Source organism: Crotalus tigris, unplaced genomic scaffold, assembly GCF_016545835.1.
Source record: "Crotalus tigris isolate CLP2741 ecotype Arizona unplaced genomic scaffold, ASM1654583v1 scf7180000017789.496130, whole genome shotgun sequence".
Classification (NCBI taxonomy): domain Eukaryota; kingdom Metazoa; phylum Chordata; class Lepidosauria; order Squamata; family Viperidae; genus Crotalus; species Crotalus tigris.
Window position 1 is genome coordinate 181,067 of NW_024096636.1, and position 15,613 is coordinate 196,679.

The 15,613-nt window shown below is 35.8% G+C and overlaps 1 protein-coding gene across 4 annotated transcripts in view; it reads left to right on the forward strand.

The window, feature by feature from the left end:
• Positions 1 to 15,613, forward strand: part of FGD4 (FYVE, RhoGEF and PH domain containing 4) — a 136,220-nt gene that overhangs the window by 112,845 nt on the left and 7,762 nt on the right. For all 4 annotated transcript variants that reach the window (XM_039342322.1, XM_039342324.1, XM_039342325.1 and 1 more), the window contains exons 7-16: positions 686 to 842; positions 1,165 to 1,303; positions 2,319 to 2,377; positions 5,179 to 5,325; positions 6,772 to 6,944; positions 9,596 to 9,626; positions 9,893 to 9,988; positions 11,311 to 11,436; positions 12,470 to 12,610; positions 14,197 to 14,337. In XM_039342322.1, the coding sequence (XP_039198256.1) occupies positions 686 to 842; positions 1,165 to 1,303; positions 2,319 to 2,377; positions 5,179 to 5,325; positions 6,772 to 6,944; positions 9,596 to 9,626; positions 9,893 to 9,988; positions 11,311 to 11,436; positions 12,470 to 12,610; positions 14,197 to 14,337 (1,210 nt within the window). The remainder of the gene's footprint in view (positions 1 to 685; positions 843 to 1,164; positions 1,304 to 2,318; positions 2,378 to 5,178; positions 5,326 to 6,771; positions 6,945 to 9,595; positions 9,627 to 9,892; positions 9,989 to 11,310; positions 11,437 to 12,469; positions 12,611 to 14,196; positions 14,338 to 15,613) is intronic.

Below are 15,613 nucleotides of genomic sequence, written 5' to 3' on the forward strand. Positions count from 1 at the left end.
GGCTCCTGAACAATTAGAGGCTAGCGTTCTAATGTGGGAGTCTAATTAATTAATTGAAAAGATGAGTGCTTCTCGTGATAGGCCTTCACTAAAAGCACCTGTAATAAATTGTAATCATCACATTTGAGAATATGAGTTTGAGTCTGATAATCCTTTGGCTAGATTATGAAATATTCTTTTTTAAATTGTCACGCGCAAAGTACAGGTAGTCCTCAACTTACGATCTCAATTGAGTCCATTTGTTAAGTGAGTTTTGCCCCATTTTACGACTTTTCTCACCACATTTGTTAAGTGAATCATTACAGTTCTTAAATTAGTAACACAGTTAAATGCATCTGGTTTCCCCATTGACTTTGCCTGTCAGAAGGTTGCAAAAGGGGATCACATGATCCCAGGACACTGCAACCATCATAAATGTGATTCAGTTGTCAAGCATCCAAATGTAAATCACGTGATCATGGGGATGCTGCAATGGTCATAAGTGTGAAAAATGGTCTTAAGTCACTTTTTTCAGTGCTGTTGTAACGTTGAACGGTCACTAAATGAACTGTTTTAATTCGAGGACTACCTGTAGGCAAACTAACCCAATGACAACGAATTTATAGTACTAAAAGGCCCATGGTAAATATTACTTGACTTTTAACACAGTATTCTAATGTTGTTGCCTTTTTTTCCTCCTATTTAGGGACACCAATCCCAGGATCAGTGATATTCTGCAGAAACTGGCTCCTTTTCTCAAGATGTATGGAGAGTATGTGAAGAATTTTGACAATGCAATGGAGCTGGTAAAAACGTGGACTGAGAGATCTCCTTGTTTCAAATCTATTATTCAAGATATTCAGGTAATATGTGTATTTTTGTAGTGTGAGTGAAAGAGACAATGGTTTTATTACACACACACACACACACACACACTTTTAAGACCATGTCAGTAGCATTTTATTTTGTGGCATGGTATAGTGCCTTCTGGAAACAATTTGAAAGTGCCTATAGTTATCTAATATTCTACCCATGAAATTATAAACTTAAGTTGTCTAAAGTGTGGGTCATATGTGGCTAATGAAAACTAGGAGATCTAAAATTCCACTGAATCCAAATTATTAAAGCTGAGGACTACCTGTCTTATACAAGATGTATATTAACAGTTTTCATTTTTTTTTCTAGAAACAGAAAGCTTGTGGAAATCTGACTTTGCAACATCACATGCTAGAACCTGTACAACGAATTCCAAGATACGAGATGCTGTTGAAGGATTATTTGAGAAAATTGCCTGCAGATTCTCTTGATTGGAAAGATGCTGAAAGTAATGTTTGTGTGCATTCTGCATAAAGCGAAAGAGGAACTATTTTACAGTTCTCTATTTTTCTTTGGTTGTCGGGATGAAAAAAAATCTTATTTTTTCTTGCATTTCAGTTGTATACTGGAATGCAAGAGGAAATAAGTATATCAGCATATCAGTATGCATTCTCTTACTGACATACTATATTCAATTTTAATTTCTGATTGTTTTTGCTACTGTCATAAATTAGTTGTAATTTTAAAGGTATTCTTTTTAAATTATGGTTTTTAAAAAAGGGTTTCCATTTTTTTTCCAAATTATTTCATTCATTTCATTCCATGAATGCTCATAATAGTTTTGTGCAAATCTTTAAATAAGAGATTGGTTTGTTAACTCAAACCACAGAAAGATATATGTTATGATTCTTTTTTTTCCAAAGGTCTATTTCCTTGATTAAATTAATGGACTCTGTTTTTTCTGAAATTTGAATAAGGAGGTTAAGATTAGTTTTCCTTCAGCATAGTGGCAGGCCTGTCATATCCTTGCCCTTAACTGACTTACGCAGATTTCATTTGGTGTCAAAAAGACAAGCATAGCAGTCATTTTCATACATATTCCAGTTTAAAGTGACTGAGCTGGCAGTGACAATTTGAATTAATAGCTGGATTTGCATTTTACATAGCGGAAAAATTATTCTGCCAAGGACTTGTTTTATGCTTCATTTCAGTAAAAGATGCATTATCATGACCATTTAATATTCAAGTTTAACATATCTATGTTGGCTGCAGGAAGTCTCTGTTGCTCTGAGGATGTGTATCTCTCTCTCTGTGTGTGTGTGTGTATAGATATGTATATGTATGTATAGATAGATAGTCATGTGAAAAGCTAGTTCTAAGGAAACTTGCTATGCTAGAGAGTATATGGCTACTTAATTTAGTTTGTCAGCTCTTTTTTTTAAAAAAAATAGGGTATATGCAAGTTAACTTTTAAAATATTAAGGATAAGAAATAATCTTTTTTATTTTCCATTTCTTCCCTAGAGTCCTTGGAAATTATATCCACAGCTGCAAGTCACTCTAATAGTGCCATTCGGAAAATGGTGAGTAACTTATTTGGCATTTTCTGTTTGCAGAATCTGCATTTTAGTTATTATTATAGGCAGTCTTCAACTTACAACCACAACTGAGCCCATTGCTAAGCAAGACAATTGTTAAGTGAGTTTTGCCCCATTTTACGATCTTTCTTCCCACACTTGTTAAGTGAACCACTTCACTTGTTAAATTAGTAACACCGTTACTATTGTTAAGTGAATCTGGCTTTCCCATTGACTTTGCTTGTCTGAAAATTGCAAAGGGGATCACATGTCCCCAGAATACGGCGATCGTCATAAATAACATGTCAATAGCCCAGCGTCTGAATTTTTATCATGTGTCCATGGAGGTGCTGCAACTGTTGTATGTGTGAAACAACCATAAGCAGTGCTTTTTTTTGTAAAAAAAAAAAAAAAAGTGCCCAAACTCACACATGTCATACAACCCGCCTTGCCTACCCTACAAGATTTACCTTTGTAGTTGAAAAAAAAAACCCTTCAATTTTTAGTGTATCTAAAAGACTAGGATTTTATTCAAGTTAAGTTAATACTATTAATGTTACCATGCACTGGGTGGCTTTAAATTACAAGAAGGCATTTTATTAATCTTTTGGGATATTTACCACTGGGATACCCATTTAGTTTAATGAGTGGAAATGTCAGCTTTCTATGTGGAATGAAATTGGCCCAATAAAACAAAATTTGGTTGCTTGTAATAGATTGAATTATTTTTAAGAAGTTGTCAAACAAGGTGGAAAAATTTACATTTGGAGTTTAATATGGATATTGACTTGAAACAAATTAAAGTTGAAACTTTGTCAATGAACAGATTACTTTTAATTTACCTTTAAGTTAAACCAATTTAATAAATAGATCGGATTAAACCTCATATTGTAGGTCTACCTTTACATCTGACCAATACATAATTAATATCTATTATTATTATTAATAATACCTCCAAATCACAAGACATTGGCTTTATTCTTATTCTTTCCCTCTGCAGTTTGAATATAAAGTATAAAAAACTAAAAAGAGATTTTTATAGACATCCCAGCCTTTGAACTACCCAAGGAATCAAAACAGCAAAGTTTCGCTATTGGGCAAACTTCCACGTCAGTCGCCTTTCTTTCCTCTGGCTTCGCCTCTTTTTAACCTCACACCCTACCTTTTATAAGGGAAGGCAAAAGACTCACTCATCCTCTCGTGAAAGATGGCCTCCATGTTTATGTGTCTCCCACTGCCACTATCGGCTGATCTGACCCAGCCAATCAAGCCACACTGTGGCTGTTGTGCTCCAGCGCCTCATGGCTCCTCCTAGAGGAGGCAGACAGCACCGGAGGGGACCCCGCTTGCACCGTACCGCCAGCGGGGTATTTTCAAAAACAAACAAGGATAGGAAGGGAAACAATAGGAAAAGAACACAACTCTGGAAAATCCATCGAAAAAAGGTGCCGGAACTCTGTTCCGGTGCATTCTATGACAAAAAAAGCCCTGGTCATAAGTCTCCTTTTTCAATGCCATTGTAACTTCAAATGGTCACTAAACAAATGGTTGTAAGTCGAAGACTACCTGTATTTAAATCTTATGGATAACTATCAATTTTATGGATTCTTAAGTGAGAAGTACTATTTTTATTAAAATATTACATTCATTTTCCCAAAAGTTCCTACACTACCAGAAGGGCAATTAAAGCAGTTGCCATTTATTTTGGCAAGTACACCTGCTCCTGATTTTGTCGTACATGATTTCCCCCAAAGGAACTGCATCTTTGCACAATTCTTAGAACACTTTTCTTGTTTTTGTACATGACCAATATTTTGGCTTTTCCAGTCTTGAGGAAACGAGATGTTCTTTGGCCTTGGCTGAAATTTCAGGAGAAAATTATAGAACTGCTATATGTGAACTGTGCAATATATCTGATGAAACATCTTTTTTTTAATGTGTTACCTTTATAGAATACGTTTGTGAGTTTCTAAATCTATCTATATAAATCTTTAAAGTAAATAAATGAACTCTTTGTTTCATCCTCTTCATAACCCATGAGGCTATTGGTGTAGAAGAGTGAGCAGAGCTGGGGGGGTGGATTTAAACATGTCATCAGCTTAGAGTCCTTACATTGTCACAAATAATCCAAGTCCATCCTGTCTTGAATTCCATTGATCCTTATCTGATGCCAATTTAATATTGAACTTTAGATTAATAGATTCTTGTGTATAGGCTTAAATAAGTTTTTTTTGTGCCATAATTTAATGAATGGTCCTAATCATTAATTTAGAACAGAACAGAATAGAACTGGAAGGGACCTTGGAGGTCTTCTAGTCCAGCCCCCTGCTCAAGCAGGAGAACCTATACCATCTCAGACAAGTGACTGTCTAGTCTCTTCTTAAAAATCTCCAGTGATGGAGTGCCCACGATTTCTGTTCCACTGGTTAATTGTCCTAGCAATTCTGGAACTTCTGTTAAACACCAAATAGAATTATCCTGAGATACATCTCACCCAAGCCTCAGGAAAAATTTGGGTGCACACTAGTATTTTTTTATTCTTTTCAGTGAATGAACATAATACTTCAATATTTTACTGCTATTTTTAAAATATATGTATTGACTAATGGAACTCTCTCACCAGGAAGGTCATTTAAAAATGTGACACTGCCCAGGGTCAACTGTTTTGCTACAGAAATGTTTTATGTATAAAAACAAGGCTATAATTTAATTTTTAAAACCAATGCTTTCTGTCTTTTGCAATTTTCATAAAAAAGTTGCAAGGAACTCACATCAATTTTGTCATTTGTTTTATTTTGATGAAAAAGGAAAATTTGAAGAAGTTACTAGAAGTGTATGAAATGTTAGGGGAAGAAGAAGATATTGTCAACCCTTCAAATGAACTGATAAAAGAAGGGCAAATACTTAAGCTTGCTGCTCGTAACACATCAGCTCAAGAAAGATATCTCTTCTTAGTAAGTATTTTCCTCTGACTACCATTTCAAATGTCTTTAACAATGGATTTTTATCTTTGTGCAGGTGAAGGGGAAGTGCTATTTCAGTGCTGTGTTTTTTTCCTACAAGGAAAGATTTCCAAATTGACTTTCTGTAGTTCTCTTTCTAGTATAGTGTTCCTAATTGTTCTTAACATAACTTTTGAAGCAGTGCTAAATATGAACATGCCTTCCTCTTAAACAGCCTTATAATTTACTTCAGACAGGACCAGGAACCATGGTTAATTCTAACTAGAACTAATGTTGATGCAAATAAAGGGCTGAAACATAATTAAATGATAAGGGGCGCTTATGTATACTGAGAAAGGAAACTTCCCAGTTTGCAGGTGGAAGTTTACAAAAAAGCAATGTGGAGTGGGGAGGAGATGACAGGTGGTAATAAATTCAAATAAATAAATACTAGATTATAGATTAATAAAAGGATTCTTATGAAATTGTCTACCAGGCTACCTTCTCTTAATCCCATGTCCCCTATTTTTGAATGGATAAGTAATGAATGGTGTATTTAACTAGTACATCTTGGTGCTGTAGGAGGAAGAGTGGCAGAATCTGGGGGCAGAGTTAAAAGAGGAATCAGCCTAGAATCCCTACATAGCCACAAGCAGACTAAGTCCAATCCCCCCTTAAATCCCATGGACTTTTCTCTAACTAGAAGCAGGTACTACCTGTTAGTTGAGAAGATTCCTGTGCATTGGCATGTGAAGCAATAAATTAATTTAATTGGACTTTCATGTGTGGACCCATGCCTGACATGTGCCTACTGAAAACACTTAAATGCCTTCTGTTAGTTTCAAAACTATTTTTCTAACTATTTTTTTCTCTCTTTTGTGAAGAGGGAATTAAATTTCTATACTTGTATTCCAGCCTTCTTCCTAAAAGTCATGTTTATATTTAAGGCCAGATTTAACTCAAAGTCAGTTAAGTTCTAAAAGAAGTTTGTGTAACACAGATGTGGCTAAAATCCTTAGAACAATCTTCACAATCCTTTTCTGTACTTAAAAGTATTCCCAGAAAATAATTCACACTCTCTACACTCAAAATCAGCTTCCAGGCAAGCTGTACTTTCAAAACCAAAGAACTTTTTTTTTTTAAAGTAAACATTAAACAAAATAAAAATGGCTTCACTACTTTAATCCTTTATGAAACGCGTACTTATTTTGCACAATGGCAAATGTAACATTTCTCTCAGGTTATACTATATTGTATGTTGAAAGAGTGAATATCCTGGGAAGATTGTAGCAAAGTTAGTTATGCTAACCACTTATTAATTAATATCTTTCTTATTTTTCTTTCACTAAGACACAACTTTCACATTGGAAAGTTAATGCTTTTTGTTCAATATAATCCACTTAATATAATTGTGGACACTAATGTCTTTTGGTATATTGTTGTTGTTGTTTTTTTCAGTTCAATAACATGTTGCTGTACTGTGTACCAAAATTCAGCTTAGTGGGATCTAAGTTTACAGTCCGGACAAGAGTAGGCATTGATGGTATGAAGATTGTAGAAACCCACAATGAAGAATACCCACACACTTTCCAAGTGTCTGGGAAAGAACGAACTTTAGAGTTGCAGGCCAGGTAAGAAGTGAGTTTAAGATTGTTACTATGAAACATAGTCACATGAAAGTAAAAGTTTAGAGTCCTAGAGCAGAGATATTGAAAACTGGTATATATCTGGCTTGTGTTTGGAAAGCAGTGGTTCTTTTCATTCTTCTTAGTGAAATTCAAAATGTGTGATTGAAAGGACATGATGGGTTTTAGGTCAGCATTTTCAAACTTGGCAACTTTAAAATGTGTGGACTTCAACTCCCAGAATTCCTCAGCCAGCATGCTGGTAGCTTTCCCCAGCTGATTTTTTGTTGACTTTTGACCTTTCCCCTAATCCCGCCAGGTCAGTTAGATTCCTGTAGCCCTTGACTTAAAACCATTTGTTTAATGATCATTTGAATTTACTTATAACTCTAAAAAAAGTGACTTATAACTGTTTTTCACACTTACAACTGTTGTAACATCTGCATGGTCACATGATCAAAATTTGGGCACTTGGGGGGTCATGTGATCACCATTTATAACCTTCCCATTCAAGCAAAGTCAAAGGAGGAAGCTAAATTCACTTGATGACTATAATTCACTTAATAACTGCAGCGATTCACTTAACAGTCGTTAAAATGGTCGTAAAATGGGGCAAAACCCATTTAACAATTGCCTTGCTTAACAACAGAAATGTTGGGTTTAATTGCTGTCATAGGTTGAGTAGAACCTGATCTCCAGTTTCAATGGAAATGTTGAGCAGAAGGTATCAAGTTGCTTGAAAGTATATCTGGCCTGAAGAGATCCAAGAATAACCTATATTAAAATTACAAAAATCACTTGGAACATTTCACTATTGAAACCAAATAAGTCCTTAGATTGAAGAAATATATTAGATATACTTAACACTGTTAACTGAATTCTGTTTATATTAAATACTGTGGAATAATAGTTAATTGTCATGTTTGTTTATTTATAATTAGTGGATTGCAGGACGCTCTATGTCTCTATGACATGAAGAGTTTCTTTAGGGTCCTTTCCATAGTACACAATCTCTTCTGTTTTTTTAATGAGCATAAATAAAAAGGCTAGATAAATGTTTGTAATACCAGCTACATCTTCCTTCTTATGTTATTGAGTACATGTCTTATACTGATAAACAGTAATCTTCATCCCCATAAAAATTGCATTAGTTTGCCCTAAGGATTTTCTTTACCAGAAGAATTTGTCTTTGTTTGATTCCACAAGAGTGCAAATTGATGCTTGTGGTTATAAGGTGCATTTTGTTATAGAGATGATTGCTTCCTGTTGATCTCATAGAGCCATTACTGCAACCCTGTGAGAAACAGAACTTAATGTTTGATTAGATCAATTTATACAGTCTCTGTCTGTATCTCTAAGACTTAAATGCCTAGAGTATTATCTTATTAAACCTCTCATGTTCTAGTAGTTGACACAGATGATAAGATTTATTTTTACCATGCAGCTACACAGTCTGGAGTCATGGAACAGAACCATTGGTCTGTTTAGTTATTCTGTTATTCTGATTCCATGAAAGTGAAAGCAAGTCACAGCCTTTGATGTTCTTAGGGAAAATATGATGTCCCATAGGCATTCCTATAATCATAGGTATCTCTTTGATTATATGCTTATTTGAAGGCAAAACCATTATTTGGCAGTAGCAGGTGCAATCTGGGTGCAACTCTTTAAAGCAGCGATCATGTGCAACTATTGCTCTGTTTGGATCCTTGCATATTCCGAACATCTTTTTGCTTTCAAATCTGCACAGCCCTAGCAAAAAATTCTTTATTTCTGCAAACAGAAAGCATCAGAGCACTGATTTTTAGGCAGTACTATATTATATTAAGTCACCTGTAGTGGAACTGTTAATGTATCACTACAGAAGACTTAGATACTATGAAAGCAATCACTTGCGCCCAAGCTTGCCTACACTTAGAGAGGGGACAGGAATGGAAAAGAAACTGCTAAGTGGCTTTTATGTAAATGACCTGTTGATGAGAATTATGGAACTTCTCTTTTTTTATATACATAGTGACAAAGTTCACTTCTCAGTACAATTCAGATCAATAGCTACAACTTTAAATGACTTTATTTCTGGAAAGTGGAAGCAAAGATCAGAGATGGGAGAAATCCAGCCTTGAATTAACCAGAACAATTTGCTAAGTCTAAGTGGAATTTGCATCCACACATGCAGAGTGCTTTAGAGCAGGGGTCGCCAATCCCCAGTCCATGGACCGGTAATGGTCCCTGGTGTGCCAGAACCCGGGCCATGCAAACAAGTAAAGACCCCTCTATGGGATCCCGGCAACACGTGAAACCACACACCCTCTGGTCCATGGAAAAACCTCTCTCCACAGAACTGATCCCTAGTTCCCAAAAGGTTGGGGGACACTGCATTAGAGACATTATTCTGGTATACATACATGTGAAATATCATTCTGAGCTCATTTCAGATGTCATACTTCAACAAAGGTTTAATCATGCACAGTTGAAAGGCATCAGTTTTTGAATCCAGCATCCCAGTTCTCTTTTTTCTTGCAATTAGATATTTTTGATGTTTTCAATAAGTACCTTTTTATATGCTTCAGCATTTGTATGCCTTGCCATGTAAAATGGCTTTAGCTTATTAACAATTTCTGAACATGCTTTTAACCATTATCTCCAACTGTGTTCTTTAGCTCTGAGCAAGACAAAGAAGAATGGATAAAGGTAAATACACCTGACTTGTTATATCCAAATATGCAATAAATGTGCTAAGATTGACGCTTTATATGCAATTAGGTAATATGGCTATTCCTCTACTGTTGTTGTCATGATTCTTTTGAAATTAAACATCCAATGTTTGTTGAGTTAAAAAGTTAGTTACTGGAATCAAGCATGTATCTATCTCTAGTATTCATTTTGGTCTGACATTTAATCGTTTACTCTTCTGTTATGTTAAATTTGATATTCTTTCTCCATTTCATTGATTCCAGACTCTTCAGAGTACTATAGATGCTTTTCAGCAAAGAAATGAAACATTCAGAAATGCAATTGCAAAAGAATACGATGACATGCCTATTGAAGTTTCTGTAAGTTGAGTGTAACTTTTGGATTGTGTATACTCCTGTCTGCTCATATTAATTCAAAAGTCCATATCAGAAAAAAATGAAAATCAGTCATGAAACAGATTAGTTTGTCATTAGAATGACCTTTCACGTCATGTAAACGCTCATATGGGCCTATTTTTATTCACTGTATTGTAATGTATCGATATGGATAGACCTGTACAGAGATGTCTGTTCAGGAGATGGTCTGATTTGCCAAAAGAAAGAGAAGAAGGGTGTGGATGGAAGCAGGAATAATAGGAGAGAGAAAAGATAATAGTGTGAGTCAAATTCAGCATGGCAAAGTGGTATCTGTCATCTACATGGCAAAGGTATTTATATATCATTTCAATTTATGAGGCTGCACCAACTTCAGACTCACTTGAAGATTTATTGTATCTACCAAATTATTCTATGATGTAAAAGTCAAGACTGAGAGAACAGACAAGCATATATGGTGCTGACAGTCTTCTGTAAACAGCCACAACTATGTTATAAATCTTTCATTCCAATTACTGTTCATTCATGATAAGAGTTATAAGAGTTTTGTTTTGTCTTTTAAAAACTCTGTGTGATTTCCTGCTCAACATTTCTCACTCCTTTTTCTATTGCACATTTTAAAAAAAAAACTAAGTCAACGGATTGTACATAATATTGGGAAAAGAAGCATTTCTTTAGAAAACAATGAAAGAGTTCCAAAGGGAGACATAAAAAAAATGCAAGAGAGATACATACTGTGATAATTGCACTTTATTCTTTATTCAGTCAACAAACAAAACATAACTAACATTTAAATTTAGATTCCATTTCTAATTATCGCACAACATAGCTGTCTTTTTGGTTAATCCATTTGTTCTGATCTCTACAGAAATTCTCTTCATCCCTCTTTTTGCATATATAAAGAGTGCTGTGCTCATTTGAACATCTTTTCCTGGTTTAAGGTCTACTGTAGTTAATGGGATTGAAGCCCAGCTGCCATGAAAGTTAGGATCCAAGTATCTATGTCTCTTTTCTTTTCCCATAATTGCTATTAGAATTTATTTATGTATGGCTATTTTAATCTTTGGCATTCCCTGCCTTTTCCTACATCACTGGATTTGGTTACTGCTGTCAAGGGAAAATGCAAAGCATCAAACTAATCTTGAATATCTTTCAATCCTAAATATGCAGCTGTTGTTTATGGTAGCATCCACATCTGTTATTTACTTTTAAGATTAGCCTGTCATTCCACTGAATTTTCAGACAGAAAGTTAATTACCTTTTCTTCTAATAATGTTCCACAATTTATTTTTTTTCCCTCCTCTGAGACTGCTGAGCTCGGGAAGAGAGCCCCAAGATGGATCCGAGACAATGAAGTGACTATGTGTATGAAATGCAAAGAGCCATTTAATGCACTAACAAGGAGGAGACATCATTGCCGAGCTTGTGGGCATGTAAGCACAAAGCCACATCTGCTGGTTAACAGTTGCTGAAGCTGCCAAAAACTTGTTCAGAAACTCCATCTGGTGATTGCTTTTAAATGCTGTTTTGTTTCAGCTGACACTTGCTGTGGCAGGAAGTCAGAATCTGTGAACCACTTGTGAACCAAATCTGCGCCCCCTTATGGCCAATGCAGGAAATTTTTCTGTAAATGGTTCCTTTTGACATTTTATTAACTTAAAGCAGGGGTCTTCAAACTTGGCCCTTTTATGACTTGTGGACTTCAACTCCCAGAATTCCTCAGCCAGCGTGCCTGGCTAAGGAATTCTGGGAGTTGAAGTCCACAAGTCATAAAAGGGCCAAGTTTGAAGATCCCTGACTTAAAGTATTTTAATAAAATGTTTTATTAACTTGATAGTTAAAATAAGCACAACTGATTTCATTTTACTTCCTTGCTGGTGTCCTCCGTCTGATCTCTATTCTGAACTGTCATAAGCTATTTGATCCTCCAACTGATCATCTTCAGCTGGTTTCAAGTTATCTTTGGAAATTTTCTTTTTCAGAGTACCAATTTTAATCTCTAGTTGGAAGAATTTTATTTCTGTGATATTTTTAATTGGATAATTCATAGATGTTAAATTATACATTCATATTTTTGTACATCACATTTACTGGTACACGTATTGACTGTCCAAGTCTAGTGATACTTTGGTGAACACAGAAACAAACTTTTGATTCCTGAATTAACCATGATACTGATGTTCATGATATAGTTTACAGCTTTTTCTCAACTGAAAGTTAAGGTCAATATTATCCTTACCTTCTTTTGCTGCTCTTTAATTATGTTTGTCTTTGAGAGGTGGTGCTAAGTGCCTGAACAGTCCTGTTTTAGAACACTGGATGGAGTTCATGTTTGATTGCTATCATTGTAGAATAAATTAATCCTTTAGTAAAAATCTCACCGTGGCAAATGGTGTTTGGAACTAATGTTTGGAAGCAAACTAATGTTCCAAAGTAACTCAGTTTTTCCTTTTTTTTTTTCTTAAGGTGGTTTGCTGGAAATGTTCTGATTATAAAGCTCATCTTGAGTATGATGGCAATAAACTGAACAAAGTCTGTAAAGATTGCTACCACATTATAACAGGGTGCACTGATAGTGAAGAAAAGAAAAAAAGAGGAATCTTGGAGGTATGAAATTTAAAGGATTAAAATATGTTGGGTTTTGTTTAATGCTTATTTACATTGCTTTGTATCTTTGTTGCCTACCCCCATTTTATGAACTTAAAATGTTTTAATAAAATGTTTTATTAACTTAAAAGTAATAAGACCACACTTACTGCATCCAGTTTTGGTCACCATATTATAAAAAAGATGCAGAGACTCTGGAAAGAATGCAGAAAAAGGGGGCTGTTAACCAGTGGAACAGCTTGCCTTCAAAAGAGGCTTTTAAGAAGAGACTGGACAGCCACTTGTCTGAAATGGTACAGGGTCTCCTGCCTGAGCAGAGGGTTGGACTAGATGACCTTCAAGGTCCCTTCCAACTCTGTTATTCTGTTAAAATGGCATTGATAATTCTCATAATTACTTAAAATAGCATGCAGTCAGGAAGCCATTCATGAGAACTAACTAGCCAAAGGCTAAATTTATGTTTGCATGCAGAAAATTGCATGTGACTCATTCCTTGGGTGCCAAAAAACCATTTTAAAATATGCTGCCTCTGATGACATCCATGAAATCAGCCTAGCTAATTTGGTTGGTCACACTGGCTGTGCTGAGTTGCAAATTGTAATTTAGCACTGTATGCAGAGATACAAAGCTTTCACCTCAACCATGAGTCTTCACATTTTGAAAATGATAGTGTTCCTTGGATTTCCGTTGGACACAGTTTTGACTGCTAAAGGTAGAGAAGAGGGAGAAGGAAAAGTGACAGAATTTAGCCGAGATGGGCAGACTTTACTAAAGCAAATCCATCCTTCCAAAATTGCAAATAAGCTTATAAATTGCAATTCAGCAGAAGTTTCCAGTGCTGCTGGTTCTATCAGCTATTTTTAAAAGCTCATTATTGCTTCTTTAATATCCAAGGATTATTTTGGTGCAACAAACCCACACCAACTGCTCTTTAGAGGCAAACATACTCAACCATAGTTTTTTACTTTGTAAAAAACTTGACAATGCTACTTTCAAGAAGGACTTCAGAAGAAGCCAGAGGGAAGACAAAGCCTTTTGTTATAAGCTACTTTATGAGTTTCTTTTTTGATTTCTTCTAAATGGCACTTTGAGTTAAATGAAGAAAATGCTCCCTGGAATTGATTGATTATTAAATATTTTTTAAAAGGTCAGCAATTCTTCCATTTTCATTCTATTTCCACAAGATTACATTGCTTCCATGTCATGTTTCTTTGATGAATAGTTGAAATACCAAGCCACCAGCAGGGCTTAAGTCATTTTTGTGACTTAATTTGCTATGGCATACTCCATTGAATCCTCCAGGGAAAGATTGAAGGCAAACGAGGTCCAGGCAAAAGAAGAACATTGTGGCTTCAAAATCTAAGGGATTGGTTTAGACAAAACTCAGCAGCACTTTTTTGTGCAGCTGCTGATAAAAACAGGATCACCAACATGATCGTCAATGTCCGATAACGGATATGGCACAAGAAGAAGAAGAAGAAGAATTTGCTATGATTTTATTCCTTACCAATTATTGTCTGATGAATTATGAACAATTATTATGATCTTTTTAGAATTCCTTAACCACCTTCCTTTTATCTCTACAGATTGAATCAGCAGAAGTGTCAGGGAATAGTGTGATATGTAGTTTTCTACAGTATTTGGAAAAATCGAAAACATGGCAAAAGGCTTGGTGTGTGATACCTAAACATGAAGCCCTTGTTTTATATATGTATGGCGCTCCACAGGTATGTATGTAAAAGGAATGGAAGCCAGACCATAGCAAAGTTTCTTCCTCTCCTTAGGGAACATGATATCATGCTTACTGTATCTTGCATTTACAATTCTGCAACTGTAATTCCTACTCTTTCTGAATTGTATTCTTCCCCCACTGTATGTAAAAGAAGAGTTTACACAATAACAATCAAAATTGGCTATGACAACAGTGTATCTCATCTTCTGTAGCTGTAGTCCTCAATTTACAACTATTTGTTTAGTGACCGTTCAAATTTACAACAGCACTGAAAAAAGTGACTTATGACCATTTTCCACACTTAGAACCATTTCAGCATCCCCTTGGTCGTGTGATCAAAATTTGATTCATATTTATGACGGTTGCAGTGTCCTGGGGTCATGTGATCCCCTTTTGCAACCTTTTGACAAGGAAAGACAATGGGGAAGCCAAATTCACTTAACAACCGTGTTACTAATTCAACGACTGCATTGATTCACTCAAGTGTGGCAAGAAAGGTCATAAAATGGGGTCAAGACTCACTTAACAACTGTCTCACTTAGCAACAGAATTTTGGGATGAATTGTGGCTGTAAGTCAAGGACTACCTGTATCAGGTCTGGGGTTTATAAATCTGGGGAGCATCTAATGGCAGCAGTAGCTTAGATTTTTTTAGGACTTCTTAGCTGCTAACTTGTGGTCATCTGGATTTTTGCACTTCAGTGTGGTAGCCATAGGTGATGAAAGGGTAGGGAGGAAAGAGATCTGATCCCCTGATGACCTAGGACAGTGGTTCTCAACCTGTGGGTCGGGACCCCATTTGAGGTTGAACGACCATTTCACAGGGGTCGCCAAACAACGTAGTCCGCCATTTTTTCCCCTTTTTCCTTAGCTATGCTACTCCCTTTCATTCTATTGGCTTTTGAAAGCCAATAGAATAGTCTCTCTTGAATAGAGTCTAATTCTATTGGTTTTCAAAAGCCAATAGGAATTGTCCAGACTGTCTCTGCCCTGCTGAGCCCGCCAAAAGTCCCATTCTGCAAACGGTGCTGCACCAGTTGAGTAGTCCTCAACTTACGACCGGTTGAGTAGTTCTTGACTTACGACCGGTTGGGGGGTCGCGGCAATAAAATGGTTGAGAACCACTGACCTAGGAGGTGGTTTTCTCCAGTTTTGCATTTTTTTTCTTCCTGTGGTTGCACGTTTGATCTATAAAGTTTAATCTTATTAGGAATGAGAACTTTTTGTTCCCCTGTCACTGGTTTTCTCCTGTTGGAAATCTAATATCCTCTG